The 25,478-nt window shown below is 47.7% G+C and overlaps 1 protein-coding gene across 1 annotated transcript in view; it reads left to right on the top strand.

Moving 5' to 3' along the window:
* Positions 1 to 25,478, top strand: part of NRXN2 (neurexin 2) — a 253,526-nt gene that overhangs the window by 164,661 nt on the left and 63,387 nt on the right. The window contains exon 17 of the mRNA XM_029284646.1: positions 22,459 to 22,640. Within this exon, the coding sequence (XP_029140479.1) occupies positions 22,459 to 22,640 (182 nt within the window). The remainder of the gene's footprint in view (positions 1 to 22,458; positions 22,641 to 25,478) is intronic.

Raw genomic sequence — 25,478 nt, forward strand, 5'->3', positions numbered from 1 at the left:
CCTCTTGACAGCAGCTCTGGCCTTCCTCCGGGTCGCACCCGTATTGAACCAGGCCCTGGGTTTGCGGCTGCAGCTGAGCCTGGAAGGAAGGCTGTGTGGGTGGACAGTTGGGCTCCTCCAGGAAGCTCCAGCTTTGTCTTCCACACAGCTAAGTTGTCACACATTTTTTCTACTTAGCGCTTCCCTGCAAGGGCAGAGTCCACTTTTTTAAAAAAATCAACCATTGGTTACATAAAGCGTTGAGCAACTAAGCTTGTCAGCTGAGTTTGACATTGTGGGTTGAGAGAGAGGCACTGGCCCAAGGTCACCCAGCTGGCCTTGTGCCCATAGCAGGACTAGAACTCTCCATCTCCTGGTGATTGGCCCAAAATCACCGAGCTGTCTTTCATACCTAAGGCTGGACTAGAACTCTCTGTCTCCTGGTGATTGGCCCAAAGTCACCCAGCTGTCTTTCATGCCTAAGGCGAGACTAGAACTCTTTGTCTCCTGGTGATTGGCCCAAAGTCACCCAGCTGTCTTTCATACCTAAGGCTGGACTAGAACTCTCTGTCTCCTGGTGATTGGCCCAAAGTCACCCAGCTGTCTTTCATGCCTAAGGCTGGACTAGAACTCTCTGTCTCCTGGTGATTGGCCCAAAGTCACCCAGCTGTCTTTCATGCCTAAGGCTGGACTAGAACTCTCTGTCTCCTGGTGATTGGCCCAAAGTCACCCAGCTGTCTTTCANGGACTAGAACTCTTTGTCTCCTGGTGATTGGCCCAAAGTCACCCAGCTGTCTTTCATACCTAAGGCGGGACTAGAACTCTCTGTCTCCTGGTGATTGGCCCAAAGTTGCTCAGCCAGCTTTCAATGCCTAAGGTGGGACTAGAACTCTCTGTCTGCCAGTTTCTATCCTGGTGCCTTCATCATTAGACCAAACTGGCCCTTTGTATACAGTCACGATTACTGGGTTAAAAATAAATAAATCACAGTTTGGGGGTTCCAGAAGATCTGGCAAGGCTTCAGGAGCCCCTTGTCATTGGCCAGGCAGGCAGGCAGGCAATTGCAGCCAATCAGCATTTGGGAGGCATGTTCTGTCTCCCGAGTCCTGTCAATGGGCTTGCTTTTCTAGCTTCTCTTTCTCTCCAACTCTTTTTCCTGGAGGACCGAGAAGTCAATCAGTCCAGGGCAGTTGATTAGCTTTAGGGGTTCCTGCCATGCAACTGAGGGGGGGGGGAGTAGTTTTCCTTTGCCTGGCTGGGCTTGCTTTGGGCTCCGTCTCACGCCCCCCCCCCGAGAGGTTAATTGGCTGAGTCATTTGACCTCTTTTAAGGGTTCTCACAATCCATTAGCCCTCTCATTGACCCAGTTAAGCTGAGCGTTGCCTTTTGAAAGTGTCAAAAAATAGAATTTGCTCCTGGCAACTCCGGGGCAGAAGGAGTAGCCGGCAGAGGGACTAATCGTGGCCGATCGTAAAATCACAAGGAGCAAAGGTGACGAGAGAAGCCGACGTTTAGCCATCTCTCTGCCAGGAGTCCGTTCGGCTTCTGCCCTCCACCCTCAGCTGTGTCGGAGAGACACAGAGGGAGAAAGGGCCCTCTGAGCATGTCCAGAAAGCTTTTCTTAGTCGGGGAAAGAGGAAAGATCACTTCCGGTCAGGTGGAAGTGTTAAAAATGAAGCTTTTCGTGTGTTTCTAGCCTTAGAAGGGGGAACTGTACCCCAAGATGTGGCCTAGGGTGGAGAGGCACGGAAGAACTGGGTTCAGGAGCTACCTGCAGCCCAATATGTCTGTGCAGCGTATTAGAGCTGATTACTAAATTAACTAACATTCAGGGTTTGCTGAGTGCATGGAGTCACAAATTCACTGAATGGGCTGAGCTGCTTTTGTGAAGATGAGAAGTGTCAGAGAGAGAGAGAGGGAGGGAGGGAGGGATAGATACAAGATAAGATAAGATAAGATAAGATAAGATAAGATAACCTTTATTGTCATTTTTTTTACTGTGGGCACAACGGCACACATCAAAAATGAAATTTAGTTGCCCGCTCTCAAAGTGAAACACATACATGACACAGACCTAAACACACTATGAACAACATATGTATAGACCCACACCCCTACATGTACATAGCAAATAAATATTAAATACTGCCCATCTTGAGAGAGAGAGAGAGAGTGGAGCCTGAGAAGGGAGGGGAGGGGACCTGGAGACCACAAAAGGGTAGAAGGCAAGGCTAGAACGACAGCCCTGTGAGGAAGGTTACGCTAAGACAGAGCAACTGATCCAAACTCTCCCAGGAAGCTTGTGTGGCTGAGGGAAGATTCGAATCTGGGTCTCCCATACCCAGTTCTTAGATTCAGATGTGAAGTCTTTCATTGATTTAGTTAACTGCGTTGTAGAAACTCAGCCAAGAGTTTCAATCAGAATAGAGCTGGCAAGGGACCTCAATTTCAATCAGAATAGAGCTGGCAAGGGACCTCAGAGGTCTTCTAGTCCAGCCCCTTGCTCGTGCAGTATGCCCTATACCATTCCAGACAAGTGGCTGTCCAGTCTCTTCTTAAAAGCCTCCAGTGATGGAGCACCCACAATTTCTGGAGGCAAGCTGTTAATTGTTCTCGCTGTCAGAGAATTGCTCCTTAATTCCAGGTTGCTCCTTTCCTTGATTAGTTTCCATCCGTTGTTTTCTTGTCTTGCCTTCTTGTGCTTTGGAAAATAAGTTTGACCCCCTCTTCTTTGTGGCATCCCCTCAATTATTGGAACACTGCTATCATGTCCCCCCTAGTCCTTCTTTTCTCTAGACTAGCCAAACCTATTTCACTGCAATTGTTCTTCATATGTTTTACTCTCCAGGCCTTTAATCTTTTAGTCTCAACATCTTTTTCGTAATTTGGTGACCAAAACTGGATGCAGGATTCCAGGTGTGGCCTTACTAAGGATTTATAAAGCGGTATTAATACTTCACCTGATTTTGATTCTATGCCTCTGTTTATACAACCAAGGATTGTATTAGCTTTTTTAGACCATCAAGGGCTGTTTTTTCTTGTCGGCAGCTTCAAAATTTTCCAGTCTTTCAGCTGGGTTCTGCTTAGTTCAGGAATATACCTATTAATTGGACTTAACTGTCTCACCTTTCCATATTCGGAATTGCAGACCAGAAACAGCCAAGCAGCAGATTTGGAGAGACGAATAGGTTGGAAGCAAAAATTTTGATTTCTGAGTTGTTGTTTTTTTTATTAATCTCATACTTTTATAGCCTGTCTTATTGGTAAAACAGCCTCTAACCAGCATATGTTGCAAAGCTGTGTAAAGCGGAACCACAATGAAATGAAATGATTATAATAAAATAAAACATCCGGGTGATAAAACATTGGGAAAATCACCATTACATATCAGGGTAGGCCCTGAAGTAAAAAATATATATACAGATTTGCTACTTTTCCCTCGGATTCTGAAAAGTAATCAAATTTAAAACTGCAATTCCTTTAATGCATCTATTTCAGATCTATTTACGCGCCCAACTGCCCTTTCCCAATTGGTTCTTTGTAAGTCGACTCTTTGCCCCTTTGCATCACTGTTATTTAATTTGATTTTAGACAGAAATTTGTGTATATTTATTGTGGTTTTTATTATCGCCTGTTCACCGCCCTGAGTCCCGTAAGGGAGATACGGCGGTATATAAATTCAATATATAAATTCAATAAATAAATAAATAAATTGAGGGTTTCACGTTTTTGAAGACCGTCCAATAAAGGGGATTTTGATTGCTCCCCAACCGTACTTGCCGGTCCTTCATCCCGTTTCACCCTAACGATAACCCTGTGAGGTGGCCAAGGTGAGACTTAGCACCTGGCCCAAGGCAGCTGACGATTTTCTGTCGAGGGAAGATTTGAACTCGGGAACCGGAAGGGAGGGAGAAGCAGGTCGTGGGAACAGGCTTCTACCTTTGGTGTGTTGGGGTTTTGGAGGCATTAGAATCGGCTGAAATAATAATAATAATAAAGTTGGAAGGGATCTTGGAGGTCATCTAGTCCAACCCCCTGCTTAGGCAGGAAACCCTATACCATTTCGGACAAACGGCTGTCCAAATCTCTTCTTTAAAACTGCCAGTGTTGGAGCATTCACCGCTTCTGGAGGCAGGTTGTTCCACTGGTTAATTGTTCTAACTGTCAGGAAGTTTCTCCTTAGTTCTAGGTTGCTTCTCTCCTTGATCAGTTTCCAAATTATTTGGAGAAAGACAGAAAGTATAGCGGGCTCCAGGTTCCGTTCATGTCAGCATCTTCCCTTCTGATCTTCTGTCGCCATGGAAGGTAGTCCTTGATCATCTTCCCAGTTGGCTCCCATTATGAATGGCCGTCACATCTCCTCTCCTCTCCTCCAGCCTAAAGACTCCCACGTCTTCGTATCCCTGTGTCATCTTCACTGGTGTCCCCCGAACCCTCTGCCACCCTTCATTAGCCTTTCTGGATGTGGGGTGATCAGAACTGAACCCAATCTCCCAAGACTGGTCCCACTAGGGCAGGGGGTAGGCAACCTTGGCTCTTTTATGACTCATGGACTTCAACTCCCAGAATTCCTGAGCCAGCCTGGCTCAGCTTGGAAACCTCTCCCTTTCCCCTCAGCATGGCTGGCTCAGGAATTCTGGGAGTTGAAGTCCAGGAGTCCTAAAAGAGCCAAGGTTGCCTACCCCTGGTATAGGGCCAGGGGGAAAGGAAAAGGACTTTCCGTGTCACGGTCAGGAGTGGACATGGGTGGGCCATGTTTGACTCCCAAATCTGCCTCTGACACCCCCTCAGAGTGGGCGAAGCCGATACCAGGTATAGATCGGGCCCCAAACTAAAGATCTGAAGTGTGTTTTAACTGCCCCCTCAGCTTAATTAACAATCCCATTTAATTAAGTGCATGTTAATCCCATTTTCCACTTGTGTTTAATGACGGCTCCCTTCTGTCACACTAAAAACGACGATTTGGCAGCCGCGCGGTGGTGGCGGCCCACGTGTGGCGTCGAGGAGAGTGTGTGAATTGGGCCTGATTCAGGACCGGCGTTCCAATCAATTGGAGAAATTAAGCCAATTCGGACTTCTGTCTCTCTCTCTGGATCTGATCCAGCTCAGCTTCGAATGAACCGGATGCCTCGGGGGAAAGCCCCAAAACCTGTGGAAATTCTCACAGGCCTGGTGGCAAATGCCAAGTGAGGTGGATGGGCAGTTTGATTGGCATCTCCCCAGGTGGGATGATGCTGTCTTGAATGAGGAGGACAAGGGGCCAGGACCCCCCTGCACGGCCAGATTCTTCCAACGAACTTGACTCGGTCACTGAGTGAACCCATTGAGAGGCTGTGGACAGTACAGTGAACCATAAACTGCATCCAGTTTTGGTCACCACAATGTAAAAAAGACGTTGAGACTCTAGAAAGAGTGCAGAAAACAAAGATGATTAGGGGATTGGAGGTTAAAACATATAAGGAACGGTTGCTGGAATTGGGGATGTCTAGTTTGATGAAGAAAAGGACGAGGGGGGGGACATGATAGCAGGATTCCAGTATCTCAGGGGCTGCCCCAAAGAAGAGGGAGTCAAGCTCTTCTCCAAAGCGCCGGAAGGCAGGACAAGAAGCAACGGATGGAAACTAATCAAGGAGAGAAGCAACCTGGAACTAAGGAGAAACTTCCTGACAGTGAGAACAATTAACCAGTGGAACTACCTGCCTCCAGAAGCAGTGAATGCTCCAACACTGGAAGTTTTCAAGAAGAGACTGGACAGCCATTTGACGGAAATGGCATAGGGTTTCCTGCCTGAGCAGGGGGTTGGACTGGATGACCTCCAAGATCCCTTCCAACTTTATTATTATTATTATTATTATTATTATTATTATTATTATTATTATTATTATTATTATTATTATTATTATACACAGCCAGCCTTGGTTCAGACGTTGGAAAAAGGAACTTGTCCAGCTGTTGGGTCTTTTCTGACTTGACTAAGTGGGTGGTGTGAACTGGAGCCCGTGTGTGCATTGTACAGTAAGAAGGAGATCTTATGGATCCCCTCTGCTTTGCAATTGGGACTGATAGACAGACAGACAGACAGATAGATATCCTTTATTGTCATTTCTTTACTGTGGGCACACTGGCACACATTAAAAATGAAATTCTGTTGCTTGCTCTCAAATGGCAAACCCTTTCTGAAGCCTGGCCAAGAAAACTGGAGGGACATCTTCAGCCAAGAGCTGAGAAGGCACACACAGACAAGAAAGGCTGACTTTTAGATCAGGGGTGGGGAACGATGGCGCCTTTATGACTTGTGGACTTCAACTCCCAGAATGCCTGAGCCAGCAGGCCTAAAAGGGCCGGGGCTCCCCACCCCAGATTTAGATGGACCTCATAGATTGTACACCGGCTTCCACATTGCAGGAATCCTTTCTGAAAGAGGTTAGAAAGGATGGAGAACGGGGTCTGTCCGTGTGTGAGTACCGGTAAGTCCTCGGCTTAAAACAGTTCATTTAGTGACCAAAGTCACGTCGCTGAAAAATGTGACCTACGACCGTTTTTCACCCTTAACGACCGTTGTAGCCTTCCCGGTGGTCACGTGATCCAAATTCAGACGCTTGGCAACTGACTTGTACTTATGACGGTTGCTGTGTCCTAGAATCACGTGATCCCCTTTTGTGACCTTCTGACAGGCAAAGCCAATGGGGAAGCCTGATCCGCTTAACGACCGTTTTACTAACTTCACCACTGCACTGATTCCCTTATCAGCTGTGGCAGGAAAGGTCGTAAAAACGGGGCAACAATGCCCTTAACGAAGGTTTCATTTAGCAGCAGAAATGTTGGGGCCGATTGTGGCCGTTAAGCCGAGGACGGCCTGTATATTGTGGGTGTGAGTGGGTGTGTTTATGCATGAGTGGCTGTGTGTGAGAGAGATTGCCTTCCTTGCACTGAAAAGCCGTGGTTTGTGTGGTCAAAGTTGCTGCACCATGCAAAGCCACAAACCATGGTTTAACCAGCCGCAGCGGCCAAACTAACCAGCGATGCTGAGTGAAACCCGGACAATTGGATAGATCACATTACAGCCCAGCACGAAGAGTGAATCTTCCCTTTGATGTGTCTGGTTCTGGTTTTTTAAAAAATGGCCGTTAAGCACATTTTCTGGTACAATCTTGAATTTTGATGGAGGGCTGAAAGAAGCAGACCATAAAATTGCTTTCCTAGCGCCCTCTTTTGAGGAACAAATGCGCCAGGTAAAAAAAAAATCCCGTAAACTCCACATTCTGCAGTTACCGTACCTTTCCCCCTACCACAGGGGTCCTCAACCTTGGCCACTTTCAGACTTGTGGACTTCAACTCCCAGAATTCATTCATTCTTTCTTTCTTTCTTTCTTTCTTTCTTTCTTTCTTTCTTTCTTTCTTTCTTTCTTTCTCTCACCCTTCCTTCCTTCCTTCCTTCCCTCCCTCCCTCCCTCCCTCCTTCCTTCCTTTCCTTCCTTCCTTCTCCGTCTCTTCTTTCTTCCTTCCTTCTTTCCTTCCTTCCTTCCTTCCTTCCTTCCTTAATAATAATAATAATAATAAAGTTGGAAGGGACCTTGGAGGTCATCGAGTCCAACCTTCCTTCCTTCCTTTCCTTCCTTCCCTCGCCTCTTTTTCCTTCCTTCCCTCCTTTCTTCCTTCCTTCCTTCCTTCCTTCCTTTCTTCCTTCTTCCTTCCTTCCTTCCTTCACCATCTCTTTTTCCTCCTTCCTTCCTTCCATCTTTTTCCTCCTTCCTTCCTTCCTTTCTTCCTTCCTTCCTACATGGAGCTGTCTATCTGGGGCTCTGTGCGCCCGCCTCCCTCCCAGAATTCCCCAGCCAAGTGTCTATACCAGGAGTTCCCAATCATGGTAACTTTAAGAGGTGTGGACTTCAACTCCCAGAATTCCCCAGCTGGCTGAGGAATTCTGGGAGTTGAAGTCCACAAGTCTTAAAGTTGCCAAGGTTGAGGACCCCTGCCCTACCAGATAAACGTGTTGGGACTTCAGTTCCCAGCATCCCCAGCCGGCATGTCCTCATTTTGCCTAGAGACGAAGCTCTTTTGTCTGCCGCTGCTGAAGATTCAGCACAAAAAAGAGAATTTCCGTCTGGAAGAGGTTTTTCTCGGCTAGCCAAACCTTCCTTTTTAATTGTTTTCAGTTCCGCCAAGCTACAGATGGCATCTTGGGAGAATAAACCCAGGATTATTTCCTTTTTTAAAAAAAAAGTGGGCTCTCAAACGTGTGAAACATGTGGACTGTGGTCAGCGGTGAAATATTTTTGCCATTTTGCTGGCAACCGGAAAAAAGCCTATTAATTGGCTAACAAGTTGTGTGCTGCTAATTGGCACTTCTTCTCCTTTTTTTTTTTTTTTGCAACCCCTGAATGCAGAACACGATCTAGATCTGCCACTCAAACCCCTCCGCCTTCGTTATTGGGGGTGGGGGGGCACGCAAACCAATTTTCAGTGTTATTCAACCAGCTGGCATCTAGCGCTGTTCTTTTCTCTTGGTTAACAATGGCTGTACAGTTTGATTACTGTCTTTGGTTAAAAAAAAAAAAAAGAATTACAGTACTGTATGCAGAATGCTTTGTTAAAGCATCCATTTATATAAAAAAAGGGAAATAGAGCTATTTTTATGGGGGGGGGGAGAAATACGATTGCCCGACTCACGTGTTCCCAAACCAAGCTGGAATAGAATCGCTTTTGGTCAAATGGGTGGCTATATAAATTTGATAAATAAATAGCTTCCAAGATGAGCCACAGTTTTCATGACTGCTTACATTTTTCTCCTGGGCTATTTGTGGTCTTAAAAAATTGAAGTTGGTGATGAGAACAGTGTTTCTCAAACTCAGCAACCTTAAGAGGTATAGAAGACTATAACTCCCAGAATTCCATCTTTAAAGCATGCTGACTCAAGCATTCTGGGAGTTGAAGTCCAAAGCATGCTGTTGGGGGAATTCTGGGAGTTGAAGTCCATTCCTGTTGCAATGCTAGAGATGAAAAGAACAGGGGCTCCCTAATAATAATAATAATAATAATAATAATAATAATAATAATAATAATAATAATAATAATAATAATAATAATAATAAAGTTGGAAGGGACCTTGGAGGTCATCAAGTCCAACCCCCTGCTCAGGCAGGTAACCCTATACCATTTCGGACAAATGGCTGTCCAGTTTCTTCTTTAAAACCTCCAGTGTTGGAGCATTCACCCCTTCTGGAGGCAGGTTGTTCCACTGGTTAATTGTCCTCAACTGTCAGGAAGTTTCTCCTTAGTTCTAGGTTGCTTCTCTCCTTGATCAGTTTCCACCAGTTGCTTCTTGTCCTGCCCTCTGGTGCTTTGGAGAATAGCTTGACTCCCTCTTCTTTGGGGCAGCCCCTGAGATATTGGAACACTGCTATCCCATCCCCCCTCGTCCTTCTCTTCGTTAAACTAGACATCCCCAATTCCAGCAACCGTTCCTCATATGTTTTAGCCTCCAGTCCCCTTATCATCTTTGTTTTTCTTCTCTGTATTTCTAGAGTCTCTGCATCTTTTTTACATCGTGGTGACCAAAACTGGATGCAGCATTCCAAGTGTGGCCTTACCAAGGCATTGTAAAGTGGTATTAATACTTCACGTGATCTTGATTTTATCCCTCTGTTAGTGCAGCCCAGCACTGTGTTGGCTTTTCTGGCAGCTGCAGCACACGGCTGGCTCATATCTAAGGGATTGTCCACTAGGACTCCGAGATCCCTCTCACATCTTAAAGCATGCTGGCTGGGGAATTGTGAGAATTGAAGTTTACCCATCTTAAAGCATGCTGGCTGGGGGATTCTGGGAGTTGAAGTCCACCCCTCTTAAAGCAGGCTGGCTGGGGGATTCTGGGAATTTACCCCTCTTAAAGCAGGCTGGCTGGGGAATTCTGGGAGTTGAAGTCCCCACATCTTCAAGTTGTTGAAATTGAGAAACACGATGTAAAGGTTTGCTGCCTCTGAACCAGGGCTGGCTCAACCTCCCTTTTTCTGGCAGCTCCTGAGAGACACACACACACACACCCCCGTGCCATTCCTGTTGCAATGCTAGAGATGAAAAGAATGGGTGGGGCTCCCTTGTCCCAGGCCCCTCCCAGCTTCAGCTCCTAAACCTTGCCTTCCTCCCCATTGCAGGATCTGAGTCGATCCTCATCCCCAGGACCGAATATCAGAAATTCCCGGAATCACACCCAATTGCCTTGCCGGTTTTACCGCCTCCCCCTCGGTGCTTCATCTAAAGAGAAAGGAAGGCTTATGCCGAGGAAAATGGAGAGGAGAACTCTGCCTTTAATCTCCCATACTTATGCTAATGATGGAGTTTCTATTAAGGTTCTAATGATCTTTGTCAGTTTCCTTGGTTTAAAAATAAAACCCCATTAGGACCCATTACTCATGCCAAAACACTGCCATTCATGCCACGCAGATGCCGGTATCAATATTTATTTTATAAAAGCAAGGAATTAATGCCAGCCTGCACACCTGGAGGGGGAACCAGAGGAAGATGCCTGCTGGGTGGGTGCAAAGAGGGGGTAGGAGAAATTCATTCTGTCTCTCTCTCTCTCTCTTTCTCTTTCTCTCTCTCTCTCACACACACACACACGCACGCATGCACACACATAAATCGGGGATTTGCTCAGCTCAGCCTGCTGCTTTGAAAACCAGACAGCTTGTTTGGAGGAGGCTGGGGGGGCTCGTGGGTAAAACCTAAAGGCTCTCCAGCCGGGCTCTGATCCTGGTGACATCACGGAGGCATCGTATCTGGATGTCGCTCTGATTCCAGCAATTATTTTCCCCCCCTTCCATCTCAAGGGAGGCTTGGAATAGGTCGATGGGCCCTGTCCAGCAAAATGAAATTTAATGTGGAGAAAAGCAAAGTTTTACACTTAGGCAGAAAAAACAAAGAAACAAGTGCAGATGATGCAAATAGTAGCTGTGAGAGGGACCTTGGAGTCTTCGTGGACGGTCACTTAAACATGAGTCAGGTGTGTGTGGCAGCTGCCCAAAAAACAAATACAATCTTTGGTTGTATAAACAGAGACGTAGAATCAACATCATGTGAAGTATTAGTACGGCTTTTGCTGTTGTTAATTGCGAAGTTGTGTCCGACCCATCGCGACCCCATGGACAACGTTCCTCCAGGCCTTCCTGTCCTCTACCACCTTCTGGAGTCCATTGAAGCTCACGGCTGCTGCTTCAGGGACTCCATCCAGCCCCCTCATTCTCTGTTGTCCCTTTCTTCTCTTGCCCTCCATCTTTCCCAGCATCAGGCTCTTCTCCAGGGAGTCCTTCCTTCTCATTAGGTGGCCAAAGGACTTGAGTTTCCACTTCAGGATCTGGCCTTCTAAAGAGCAGTCGGGGTTGATCTCCTCCAGGACTGACCGGTGGGATCGCCTCGCAGTCCAGGGGACTCGCAGGAGTCTTCTCCAGCACCAGAGTTCAAAGGTCTCCATTCTTTGGCGCTCAGCCTTTCTTATGGTCCAGCTTTATAAAACCTTAAGAAGACCTCCAAGGTCCCTTCCAGCTCTATTCTTGATTGATTGACTGATTGATGGATAGTTTCCTTTTGATGTCCTCTCCAGGTCCTGAGTGTAGGAATCTGACCCAGGGCGGCCCATAAGCTGAGAGAGCCTATGGTAGCATCCATTCCTCCCTTGGCTTAGCGTCCTGCATGATGAAAAGGGGGAGGGTCCTTAAGCAAGGCTACTCCCTCTTTGCAAATTTAGCAACTAGAGCAGGGGTCCCCAACTCCCAGTCCATGGACTAGCACCGGTCCACGGCATGCCAGCAACCGGTCCGCACAAACAAGCGAAGCGCCATCCGCTTGGCTGAGGAATTCTGGGAGTTGAAGTCCACAAGTCATAAAAGGGCCAAGTTTGAAGACCCCTGGCCTAGGCATTATAGCTAACACACACTTTAGAGGCTGTGTCTGGAGAAGAGGCCAAAAAAAAAAAAAGCCACATAATGTCCAGCTACCAAGCAAGGGTTGAGAACCTTCTGCAGATGTTGGTGGACCACGGTTCCCATCCTAAGTACTGTCAGCTTTGACCGAGCCTAATAGAAGTTCTGGGGTTTTTTCTTTCTGAATCCGGAACCCCAGTCTGTCCTTGAAGTCTGTAAAGAATAACAGAGCTGGAAGGGACCTTGGGGGTCTTCTAGTCCAACCCCTTGCTCAAACAGGAGACCCTATACCGGGCAAATGGCTGTCCAGTCTCTTCTTAAAAGTCTCCAGTGATGGAGCATCCACAACTTCTGGTGGCAAGCTGTTCCACTGATTAATTATTCTCACTGTTAGGAAGTTTCGCCTTAGTTCCGGGTTGCTTCTCTCCTTGATTATTTTCCATCCATTGTTTCTTGTCTTGCCTTCTGGTGCTCCCCCCTCTTTCTTTGTGGCAGCCCCTCAAATATTGGAAAACAGCCAATCCTTCTCTTTGTTAAGCTAACCACACATAGTTCCCTTAATCATTCCTGGTATGGTTTAACCTCCAGTTCCCTAACAGAATAACAGAGTCCGAAGGGACCTTGGAGGTCATCTAGTCCAACCCCCTGCTCAGGCAGGAAACCCTAGACCATTTCAGACAAGTGGCTGTCCAGCCTCTTCTTAAAAACTTCCAGTGTTGGAGCATTCACAGCTTCTGGAGGCAGGTTGTTCCACTGGTTAATTGTTCTCACTGTCAGGAAGTTTCTCCTTGATTAGTTTCCATCTATTTTGCTTCTTGTCCTGCCTTCAGGCGCTTTGGAGAATAGCTTGACTCCCTCTTCTTTGGGGCAGCCCCTCAGATATTGGAAGACTGCTGCCATGTCTCCCCTGGGTCCTTGTCTTCATTCAAGAGGCAGCTCCATCGTGCTGCTTGTAGCCTGGGGGGCTGTAGCCTCTCCCTGATGCTTTTGGTAGCCCCATCATCTCGCCCCCCCCCGACCCAGTCCCCGTGAAGCCACGTAGGCTGCCACCACTTAGCCAGTCTACCTTCTCACTTCAGATCCATTACGGAGGACTTTGGGCCCTTGCAAAGAGCCACCGGGAGAGGAGGAGGGTTCGGGGAGGATCAGACATCCATTATCAACTTGCTAGGTCATGCTGCTCCCTTTTCAGTTGGGAGACGAGTGGCTGGCGTTTGAGCCCATTTCCCTTGTTCCTCACGAACGGCGGAGATGCATTAATTCGTTTAGTTCCTTTGGTGTGTGTTTTTGTTGTTGTTTTTGCGAGGACTTGGAAAGAGTATTTTGCAAAATATTTAGGGGGGGGAGCCACAGGGTGGAAAGCAGGTAGGTGCTGTCATGACAACCCTCAAACGATAAATGAATTTCTGTGATTGCAAATTCAGATACTTTAGCCCCCAAGTGAGAAGGGAGGACTCACCGGAGAAGATAACAGGTAGTCCTCAATTTAGTGACCGTTCAAAGTTACAACGGCACTGAAAAAAAGGGACTTAGGACCGTTTTTCACACTTAGGACCATTGCAGCATCAAAACTGCAGTGATCAAAATTCAGGCGCTTGGCAACTGACTCCTATTTATGACGGTCGCAGGGCCATGTGATCCACTTTTGTGACCTTCTGACAAGCAAAGTCAATGGGGGAAGCCGGATTCACTTAACAACCGGGTTACTGACTTATCAACTGCAGTGATTCACTTAACAACCAGCAAGAGAGGTCGTAAAATGGAGCAAAACTCACTTAACAAATATCTCACTTAACCACAGAAATGGGCTCAGTTGTGGACGTAAGTCGAGAACTACCTGTACTGATGTTGAGAAAGATGGAAGGCAAAAAGGAGATGGTTAGATACAGGTAAGTCCTCGACGTACGACCGCAATTGAGCCCAAATTTTCTGCTGCTAAGTGAGACCGTTGTTAAGTGAATTTTGCCCCACTTTACGACCTCTCTTGCCACGGTTGTTAAGTGAATCACTGCAGCTGTGAAGCGAAGACCTCGGGGCTACCTAGTTTGGTTAGCTGCAACCGGGAACGCAATTAGTCCTTGACTTACAACTGTTCGTTTAGTGACCATGTGAAGTTACCACAGCCCTGAAAAAAAGTGCAACAGTCACACTTAACAACCGTTGCAGCATCCCCGCGGTCACGTGATCAAAACGTGGACGCTTGGCAAGTGGCTCGTACTTAGGACGGTCGCAGCGTCCCGGGTCATCCGATTCCCTTTTGCGACAAAGTAAAACGGAGCAGAGCTCACTTAACCCATCTCTCGCTTAGCAACATAAACGGTGGTCGTAAGTTGAGGACTACCTGCCGTGTCAGCCTTTGGGCAAAGCTCGTTAGGATCGTTTCCTGGCCTGGTTTATTATGCGGCCCTCCAAACAGCTTAACGGCATTAAGTGGTCTTTGCCCGTCCTGTCTGCCGACGCTGCCTTCGTTTTTGCTCTCTTGACACCCAAGACGGCTCCGGTTTCCGGCCACTTTAAAGCCCCCCCGCCCCCTCCTGTGAGCCGCCCCGTGGCTTTTGTTAAATTGAAGGGCAGGATGAAAATTGCAAAAAAGGGAATTCAACACACAGCGGCTTCAAAGCCACACACTCGAGTCGCTGGACTTTGCCTTCCGGGGCGGTGTAATTTGCCTGGGCTGGGAAGAGGCGACATCGGAGGTGACACCTCGCAAGTTCTTCCAGAAGTTAGCAGATGAGGTTCAGGAAAGGTGGCCTGACCCACGTTGGAGCGTCATCGGCCTGATTTTTTTTATTATTATTTTGGTTTGATTTATACATTCAATTGTTGTGCCGCCTGAGTTACCCACAACTCCTGGGCTTGGACGCTTGCTTTGCTTTCCTTTCTGCCTGGGTGTGACTGGGATGAAGCTCTGGGACCTGGAGACTGGTAATGGCCTTTTCCTTTTTTTTTTTTTTTAATAAAAAGACACACCATGTTTCTAGTCCTCATGATTCCGCATTAAGAATTTTAAACAGGGACATCAATTTTGGTCACCGTACTACAAAAAAGATGTTGAGACCTTGGAAAAAGTTCAGAGAAGAGCAACTAAGATGATCCAAGGCCTGGAGACCAAAACATACGAAGAACGGCTGCGGGACTTGGGTTTGGTTAATCTAAAGAAAAGAAGAAATAGGGGAGACATGATAGCAGCGTTCCAGTATTTGAGGGGCTGCCACAAGGAAGAGGGGGTCACGTTATTCTCCAAAGCACCTGAAGGCAGGACAAGAAACAATGATTGGAAACTGATCAAGGAAAGAAGCAACCTGGAATTAAGGAGAAACTTCCTAACAGTGAGGACAATCAACCAGTGGAACAGTTTGCCACCAGGAATCGCGGGCGCTCCATCACTGGAGGTTTTTAATAAAAGACTAGACATTCACCTGTCTGAGATGGTATAGGTTCTCCTGCTTGAGCGGGGAAGCTGGACTAGAAGACCTCCAGGGTCCCTTCCAGCTTCTATTCTGTTCTGTTCTGTTCTGTTCTATTCTATTCATTATTCTATTCTATTCTATTCTATTCTATTCTTTTCATTATTCTATTCTATTCTATTCTATTCTATTCTATTCAGTTCATTATTCTATTCTATTCTATTCATTATTCTATATTCTATTCTATTCTATTCTATTCTATTATTCTATTCTATTCTATTCTATTCGTTATTCTATTCTATTCTTTTCATTATTCTATTCTATTCCTTTTCTCTATTCTATTCATTATTCTATTCTATTCTATTCTATTCATTATTCTATATTCTATTCTATTCTGTTCTATTCTATTCTATTCTATTCTATTCTATTCTATTCTATTCTATTGTCTAGATACTGCGGCGTGTTGAGTGAAGGCCACGGTTTTTAAGGGGTTGCATCTCTCACTAGGTCAAGCCAAGAGGTCTTCCTGGACGGGCAAAAGTGTTTAAAACTTGGGCTGCATTTTTTTTACCCTTTTTGCTGTCATCTCCCCATTGGTCCTTTTGTCTATTGAGCAGTGGACCCCTCTATGCTCAGGACCCCACTCCACGCCCCCTGGGCTGCAAGGCACCCTTGGGGGAATGGCCCTTAGAAACGGCCGTTTTTATTTATTTTATTTGTATTCATCCGTATCCCGCCTTTTTTTATTATTTTTGCAAACAATTCAAGGGAGCGAACGTGCCCTGCACACACCTTCCTCCTCCTGTGGTCCCCACAACACCAACCCTGTGGGGTGGGCTGGGCTGAGAAAGAGGGCCCAAAGTCGCCCAGCAGCCGTTCATGGCGGAGGTGGGACTTGAACTCACGGCCTCCTCTTTCCTAACCTGGTGCTTTAACCACTAGGAAACACTGGCTCTAGGACCCTAGGACAAACCCTCCTGAAAGACCCCTGACTCAAAATAGGCGGTGGATTTGATCAGCAACACCAACAGGGCTTGACAATAACCGAGTGGATTTGGAACGCAGGACAACACACACACACACACACACACACACACACACACACAGAGGCAGCTCTTTCTTGAAGGATGCTTAAATTTAAATGGTTCATTCTGCTTTGCTTCATGGAGACATGAAGCAAACATCCCCCAGCCTTCCCTTGCAGAAGGGGGTCCTGGAGCTGCAGGCTCCCCCCCTCCGCAGAAATAGGGAGAGGGGAGCATTCCTCTGCCCATGCGCAGAAAGCCACCAAGGGGATTCCTCTGCTTTATGCTCTCCCACCCAGCGAGGGGAACGGCTTCCTTTGATGTCCACCCTCCCTCCACACTTCTGCATTTCTTCCCAACCAGCATTTCTGCAGCATGTGGTCTCTGGCCTGGTCCTGGGGGGTGGTGGAGGCTCTCCCTCTTCCAAGCCCCCCACCTTCTTTGGGCCCCAATGGGAAGATGAATTATTCAGGGCTGCCCGTTTCCCCCCCCTCAACTCTGGGGAGAACCTCCTGCCATCTCATTGGTGACCTACATTTTCATGTTGCTTCCCCCCACACACCGCCTGCTCCCTTCCTGCTTTGGTTTATTTGGCGCATGAACGGCTGAGACTGGCAGCATGGGGGGGTGCCGCGAGAACCGTCGGAGACCCTGGCTCTGAAATCCTGGCTCTGCCGATTGACCCAGGGCCCGGAGGGGAGCCTGCCATTCTGCAGGGGGATTAAACCAAGGGTCCCCAATCCCTGGTCTGTGGACCGGATCCGGGTCGCGGCATGCCAGCAACCGGTCCGCACAAACAAGCAAAGCCCCATCCGCGGGATGCAGGCAGCGCACAAAACCACGCACCCTCCGGTCCGCGGAAAACCCTCTCTCCACGGAACCGGTCCCTGGTGCCCAAAAGATTGGGGACCTCTGGATTAAATAGAAGATTCTACCCCATGGGATACTGGACTTCCTCCCCCTCCAGCTGATTCTCTGTTAATTTTATTGTGACGATCGGTTCATATTTTTGTTATGTTGTAGGCTGCCCACAGTCACGTCAGAACACGGCAACGGTCATAAATATGAACCAGTTGCCAAGCGTCTGAATTTTGATCGCGTGATCGTGGGGAATGCTGCGATGGTCGTTAAGTGTGAAAAAGGGTCATAAGTAATTTTCTTCAGTGCCGTTGTAACTTTGAGCGGTCACTAAACAAGCGGTTGTAAGTCAAGGGCTTCTTGTAAGTCTCTTGTTTCTGACAAGCTGAAGTGATTCTTATTACGGTGGAAGGTTGCAGAATCAGCCAGATGTTTAGATTAGATTTGGCATTTTTGTCTACCTGTCCAATCCTTCCCCAGGACCAGGGAGAGACAGATGTTAGTGTTTGATTTTTTTTTTTTAATGGTATCGTCGCAGGATGGAGGCTGTTCCAGGTAAAACTGCCTTTTTGCAATTGACTGATGGTGAATTTGTCAACGCTGGCGTTGTTCAAATGATGCTCCAGATGTTGATTGCACCCAAGGCGCCTATTGCTATTGAGATTATTTTTTCTTTTCTTTTTTTCCGCCACGATCGTGCTCCTTCTATTTGTACATCTTTGCATTTTCTAATTCCCCCCCCCCCCCAGTTCTTTCTCTTCTGCTGTCTCCGGGCTCTGCCACGTCCACTCTTCAAGTCTCTTGTTTTTATATCTGTCTTACTGACAGTTGTTAAATCTGGAGTGTTGTGTGGCAGAGGTGCTGAATTGTTTGGAAACTCTGGACATTAGAAACTGTCTTTTGCCTGTCCTGGGTAGATCTTCCCAGGCCTTGAAATAATAACTGTGAAATTACTTGGTCTCTCTGCCGAGGAGCGGGTGAAAGACTCGGCAGCAATCAGCCAGAGGGAGATCCACGATAAAACCTAGAGATTTGGGCCAGGGCAGGGAGATGATTTACAGAAAGCAATAATGGACAACAATTTTGATATAGGGAGGGCCCCCTCCCCAGTTTTTTGCTGCTGGCACTTGCAATCTGCCTAAGGGAGATTACACCGGTAGTCCTCGGCTTACCACCACCATTGAGCCCACTGTTGCTAAGCGAGACATGTGTTAAGTGAATTTTGCCCCGTTTTACGACTTTTCTTGCCACTGCAGTTGTTAAGTGAGTCCCAGAGAATCAGGCTTCCCCATTGACTTTGCTGATCAGAAGGTTGCAAAAGTTAGACGGTGAGAACAATTAACCCGTGGAACAACCTGCCTCCAGAAGCGGTGAATGCTCCAACACTGGAGCATACCAGGCTCAGAGATAATCTAATTTATCTCAGATTATATGCACTGGTTACTTGGCTTCGAGAAAACACTCCGCTGTATGCTTAATTGTTAAGAAACGTAATTTTTTATTTTTTAAACGCATCCAAAGCAGAAATGCCCAGGGGGGGGGGGAAATCTAAGCTTAAAAGGAGCCCGTGTGAAAATGCAGCCTCAACCTCTTTTTTTCTGCCAGATGTTCTCACAGCTCCAGTTCAAGGAGTTGTGTGAATGCAGCTGGTTGTCTGAAGAGGCCTGTTAACATTCCCCCCCCCCAAAAAAAAATCTCTCAGCTCTAAAGAAAGGGAGTTGAGGGCCATTGCAAGCCACCATGGATCATGGCTGGGTTGGGAGAAGATACCGATAGTCGTTGATTGAAAACGGTTTAGTGACCGTTCAGAGTTGCAGTGGCAAAAAAAAAAGAGACTCGTGACCCTTTTTCACACTTAACAACTGTTGTGGCATCCCCGGGGTTACGGGATCAAAATTTGGATGCTTGCCAACTGGTTCGTATGGGAGGGGTCACGGGATCCCCTTTTGCGGCCTCAACCTCGGCCACTTTTAAGATGTGTGGACTTCCAACTCCCAGAATTCCCCAGCCAGCGATGCTGGCTGGGGAATTCTGGGAGTTGGAAGGCCACACAGTGGCCAAGCTCAAGAAACGTTGCTTTAGAAGCCGATCCTTGTCTCACTGGCATCAGGAGCTGAGAGGGAGGCATTGCCCTCTCTCCCCCCCCCGAACGAAAAGGCGCATGCGCGCCCATTTCAATTTGCCAGGCGTTTTGCTGCAGCGCCGCGGAGCTATGAAAGATGCATTAATTTCCCGAGGCCTGGAGCAGCTCGCCAGGCGGGTGGTGAATCTCCTGGGCTGGCTTGAGCCGTGGAATTGTGGCACAGGGACGGTCAAGTGGCCGGTCAAGCCGCCCAGGTGGGACCCATCAAGCTTGGCATGTGAGCCGTCTCCCTTCTGCTTCCCCGGGTTTTTTCCCCCCGCATCGTTCGGGCACGGACTCCTGGTTTTCAAAGGGTCTGGATTGGAGACGGAGCTCCGTGCCTCTTTACAAAAAAGACAAAATGCATTCAGAAGCTGTGGTGCCTTCCCTGGTGCCCTCCTTTTTATCTACAGTTCTTGGTTGTTGTTTTTTTTCTTTTTTAATGATCCAGTAGGCTGGAAGGCTTAACGCTCCCGAGGTCTCCCAAGTTGCATTCTTGGGAAATTAAAAAAAGGGGGAAATAACTCAGGCTGGAAACAGGCTCACCTGAATGAGTAAGTTAAGGAAGCCGAGACGGAGGATCCGGTGGGAGGTTTAAAACCCGGGGCTCCTGTGGCTTTGCGTACGAGCGGCCACGCTGTTGTGGATGCCGTTTTGTTCGTCGGTAAGCTCCTCTCCCCGTTGCCCATCCACCTCCTGTCAGTCATTTTGTGAATGCGGACATCACGCTCTCCAATACCTCCCCCCCGCCCCTCCAGTGGTGGGATTCAAATATGTGAACAACCAGGTTCTCTTCGTGGATGCCGCTTCCGGAAGTCCGTTCTGGGCCTGGGCAACAAAAAATTAGCTACCGATTCTGCCGAAGTGGTACGAACCGGCTGAATCCCACCAATGCCTCCGTCCCTCTTTTCTTTCCTTCCTTCCTTCCTTCCTTCCTTCCTTCCTTCCTTCCTTCCTTCCTTCCTTCCTTCCTTCCTTCCTTCTTCCCTCCCTCCCTTCTTTTGCTATCTCTCTTATGCCTTCTTCCAGTGGTGGGATTCAAATATGTGAACAACCGGTTCTCTTCATGGATGCCGCTTCCGGAAGTCCGTACTGGGCCTGGGCAACAAAAAATTAGCTACCGGTTCTGCCGAAGTGGTACGAACCGGCTGAATCCCACCAATGCCTCCGTCCCTCTTTTCTTTCCTTCCTTCCTTCCTTCCTTCCTTCCTTCCTTCCTTCCTTCCTTCCTTCCTTCCTTCCTTCCTTCCTTCCTTCTTCCCTCCCTCCCTTCTTTTGCTATCTCTCTTATGCCTTCTTCCAGTGGTGGGATTCAAATATGTGAACAACCGGTTCTCTTCATGGATGCCGCTTCCGGACGTCCATTTCTGAGCCTGGGCAACAGAAAATTAGCTACCGGTTCTGCCGAAGTGGTACGAACTGGCTGAATCCCACCATTGCTCCCCCCCCATACACACACACACGCACACCAATCTCGTTTGCAAGCAGTTTTCTTCCCCTGCTGTAGAATTTTGACCTGTCCTGAAATAATTCCTTGCAGGCAGAAAGACGGTTAAAGATGCTGAGCTTGTCAGCCCTTGCCCCAGCTCCTGACCCCCCCCCCCTCTTTCAGTTGGAAAGCATGTAAAGGCAAGTAGATAAATAGGTACCACTAGGCCTCGGCATATAACGGTAGTCCTGATGGCCTGTCCGAGGTTTTCATTGTTGTGAGCATTTCTGTTGAGGATTGGCAGCGAGGGTGGGGTGGGGGGGGTTTGGTTTTTTTTTCCCCCCCCCCCCCATCTGCTGGGTGATTGCAGCAGGATTCGGTCACTTCACATGACCCTGGGACACTGTGACCGTTGTGTAAATCTAAAATTTGCATCGGCCCGTTGCGAGAAGCAGAGGAACTCTTCCTGGGGGGGGGGCTGTAGACAGGCCCAAGGCCGCCGTTTGCCCACCCCTGCTCTGAGAAAGATGTCAACCCCTCCGCCGTTGTTTACAAATGTTAAGATTTCTTCCCCGGAATACATTTCTGTGATAAAAGCATCAACAAACCCCGCGGTGCCTTGATTTCTACGTGTGCGTGGCGGCGTAATGGAGGCCCCCATCATCATTTCTATTTATTTGCGAGGAGCATTTCCTTTGTAGAGCCGCCTAGCGTTTCGCAGAGTTTGTGTGCAGTAATTAGCAGGGCTTTTGAGAGCCACCCTAACAATTTGAGAGAAAGGGATCTCATTGACACGGATGCCAGGAGGGGGAAAAAATAGGAAAAAAAATAGTAACAAAGGAGAATTTTTGTAGTTCAGGGTTGAAATGAGGTTCTCCTTGGTGCTCTCTGAACTGGGTGGTTTCCTTATTACCTAGTTTGTGTTTCATTACCCAAACTAGGTAACGTTATCAGTGCTAGTAAGGAGTGGGGTTTGCTCTCAGTTTATTTTCTAGATAATAATAATATTATAGAATATAAACTGAGAGCAGACGCTGCTAGCACTGATGATGTTACCTAGTTGGGTCATGAAATGTCTGCAAGAAAACCACCAAGCTCAGAGAGCACCAAGGAATATTGGTCTTAAGGGGGCTGCTGTTATTGTTGTTAGTTGCAAAGTCGTGTCCGACCCATCGTGACCCCATGGACAACGTTCCTCCAGGCCTTCCTGTCCTCTACCATCTCCTGGAGTCCATTGAAGCTCACGCCTGCTGCTTCAGTGACTCCATCCAGCCACCTCCTTCTCTGTCGTCCCCTTCTTCTCTTGCCCTCCATCTTTCCCAGCATGAGGCTCTTCTCCAGTGAGTCCTTCCTTCTCATTAGGTGGCCAAAGTACTTGAGTTTCCACTTCAGGATATGGCCTTCTCAAGAGCAGTCAGGGTTGATCTCCTGTAAGACTGACCGGTTGGATTGCCTCACAGTCCAGGGGACTCGCAGGAGTCTTCTCCAGCACCAGACTTCAAAGGCCTCCATTCTTTGGTGCTCATAAGGGGGCTGATGTGGTGTCCATTAAACTCCTGCTCTGAGCCCAGAATAGATCAGGATGGATGGGAGGTAGATGTTTCTCTAGTTTGACTTACGGAAATCTGCCGAAAACTTTGGGAAAGAGACTGTCCTCCTATTAACAAGGTGGGAATTCCTTGGGCCTTCCTTGCTGACTCCTCCTTCTCCTTCTTCTTTCCAGCTGGCACGACGTACATTTTTGGCAAAGGCGGGGCACTGATTACCTATATTTGGCCCCCGAATGACCGTCCAAGCACACGGGCTGACCGGCTGGCCGTGGGATTCAGTACGCACCAGAAGAACGCGATCCTGGTGCGGGTGGACAGTGCCTCTGGACTCGGCGACTACTTACAGCTGCACATAGTAAGAAATGGGGGTCCTTAATGGGGGAGGGACGATTGCTAAGATTGGGGGTGTCGGAGGAGACAGTCGCTGCCTCTCTGTCTCTCTCTTGACTTCTTGCTTGAAAAGTTGCTTTTGATAAAATGAAACGGAGAAGCGGCTTGTGGTGATGTAAAATTCCTATTTTTCCCATCCTTTTTATTCTCCAGAAGGTCTTCTCCACTGAACTGGAGACAGTGGTACCTCGGTACTCATCTTCAATTGGTTCCGGGAGGCGCAAGGAGTACCAAAAACAATTCCTACGTTATTCCCATATAAGGAATAACGTAGCCAGTCACAAGGCAGCCCACACAGACAAGTTCTGGCTTGTGCATTGAGTATCAAAGAAACCATGAGCACCGGGACAACATTTTCATGTCAGAATGCACTTAGTCTCGAATTCGATGAGTTTCAAAGCGGTTGAGTACCAAGATACCACTTAACTTTAAGAGGGGGGGGGGAATGAACAACAGAAACGTTAACAAGGGTTCCTCCTACACAGAAGTAGGAGAAAAGCAGCTTGAGATATATCTTATTCAATTGATTCATTTGTCCTCCCTCTTCTCCAAAACTCAAGGAGCTTTATTTACACAGTGTTCCTCTACTTTATCATCCACAATAGGGGTCTTCAAACTTGGCCCTTTTATGACTTGTGGACTTCAACTCCCAGAATTCCTCAGCCAGCGTGCCTGGCTGAGGAATTCTGGGAGTTGAAATCCACAAGCAGGGGTCTTCAAACTTGGCTCTTTTATGACTTGTGGACTTCAACTCCCAGAATTCCTTGTGCCTGGCTGAGGAATTCTGGGAGTTGAAGTCCACAAGCCATAAAAGGGCCATGTTTGAAGACCCCCTGCTCCACAACAACCCTGCCAGGTTGACTGGATTGATCTGCCATTTTGGAAGTCCTTCCCAAATCCACGTGGAGTCCTGAGCCTCTCTTTGAAATAAAACAAGACAGCGGCCATCTTTTCAAAGGGTGCAAAAAAGCCCAACACGGCTGAGTCTCTGGGGCCGGCTATCCGGTTCCACGGCATTGAAGACCCTAGATTTCTGCATGCCCATTTAACTAACCTGGTTGCTGAATGAACCATTTTCCAACTCTATTAACCCCCACGCTCTTAAGCTAGCCTAACAGACTGGCACTGTGTGAACATGGCTTTGCATTCTCAGTTCCTGCCCTTTGCTGAGGAATCCTGAGCAGTTTTTTTTTTAAAGTTAGAGCCTTGTTGGGACCTGGAAACTTTCCTTGGCGGATCCTCTGTCGTTTGGGGGAGAGGGGACAACGGGCAACTCACTCAAACCAACTCGGGTATTTGATTCCATCTGAGTCGGTCACCGGGACCCAAGGTTTGTTCTTCCAAGCTTGGAAATCCTCTGAGGACGGGCTCCAGAGCGTTTAACAATAGCACTTAGACTTATATACCGCTTCATGGCGTTTCACAGCCCTCTCTAAGCGCTTTACAGAGTCAGCCTGTTGCCCCCAACAACCTAGGTCCTCATTTTACTGACCTCGGAAGGATGGAAGGCTGAGTCGACCTTGAGTTGGTGAAAATCGAACTGCTGGGAGTGGGCAGAATTAGCCTGCAATGCTGCATTCTGACCACTGTGCCACCACGGCAAAAGAATAGGAAAAGGAATAGAATAGCAATAGCACTTAGACTTATATACCGCTTCACAGTGCTTTACAGCCCTCTCTGAGCGGTTTACAGAGTCAGCCTCTTGCCCCCAACAATCCGGGTCTTCATTTTACCGACCTCAGAAGGATGGAAGGCTGAGTCGACCCTGAGCCGGTCAAGATCGAAGTTTCTCCTTCATTCCAGGTTGCTTCTCTCCTTGATTAGTTTCCATCTATTGTTTCTTTTCCTGCCTTCTGGTGCTTTGGAAAATAGGTGGACCCCCCCTTCTTCTTCTTTGGGGCAGCCCCTCAAATATTGGAAGACTGCTATCATGTCACCCCTGGTCCTTCTTTTCATTAGACTAGACCTACCCAGTTCCTGCAACGGTAGAATAACAGGGTTATTCTAAACATATAATAACATAGTTGGAAGGGACCTCGGAGATCTTCTAGTCCACCCCCATGCTCAAGTAGGAGACCCTTGAAAACCTCCAGCGATGGAGCACCCCCCAACATCTGTTGGCAAGCTGTTCCATTGGTTAATTGGCCTCACTGTTAGGAAATTTCTCCTTAATTCCAGGTTGCTTCTCTCCTTGATTAATTCACATTCATTGTTTCTTGTCTTGCCTTCTGGTCTTGCTTTGGAAAATAAGTTGACCCCCCTACTCTTCTTTGTGGCGGCCCCTCAAATACTGGAATACTGCTTGTATTCCAATGTTGTTTTCTTGTATTCTGGCATTCCAGTACTGTAGACTGAAATCTAGCCTTTGACGTCCCCTCATCCCAATCGCTAGCAGGCAGACCAGCTTTTATGATGATCATTTTGACTCTCCTCCATCCCCGTCTTCCCCCTTTCCCTCTGCCTGCGCGAGTGTTGAATTCGAAAGCCCTACCGTCGCTCTTTCTAAACTGGCCTCCCGTTTTTTAGGATTTCATCCAGAGCCACTCCCGTCCGGATGGTCCCAGCCCCGACTGTTCGGAGGAAACGGTCACTTTGGCTCCCGAGATACGTGGCCAGCAGGAAAGGGGGCTGCCAATGTTCCAAATTCAAAATGCCCTCCCTTTCAAAATGGCCGCTTCAAGTGTTCCAAGCTGTGAAAGAAACTATAGTGTGTGTTTTTTTTTTAAAGCGTCGCATCTCTAATTGTCAGCAAATGCTCTCGCTCAGGCTAAAGGGCTTTTCACTTCAGAACAGAAGGATTTCA

This window comes from Protobothrops mucrosquamatus, unplaced genomic scaffold (genome assembly GCF_001527695.2).
Source record: "Protobothrops mucrosquamatus isolate PMUCROS unplaced genomic scaffold, P.Mucros_1.0 scaffold787, whole genome shotgun sequence".
NCBI lineage: Eukaryota > Metazoa > Chordata > Lepidosauria > Squamata > Viperidae > Protobothrops > Protobothrops mucrosquamatus.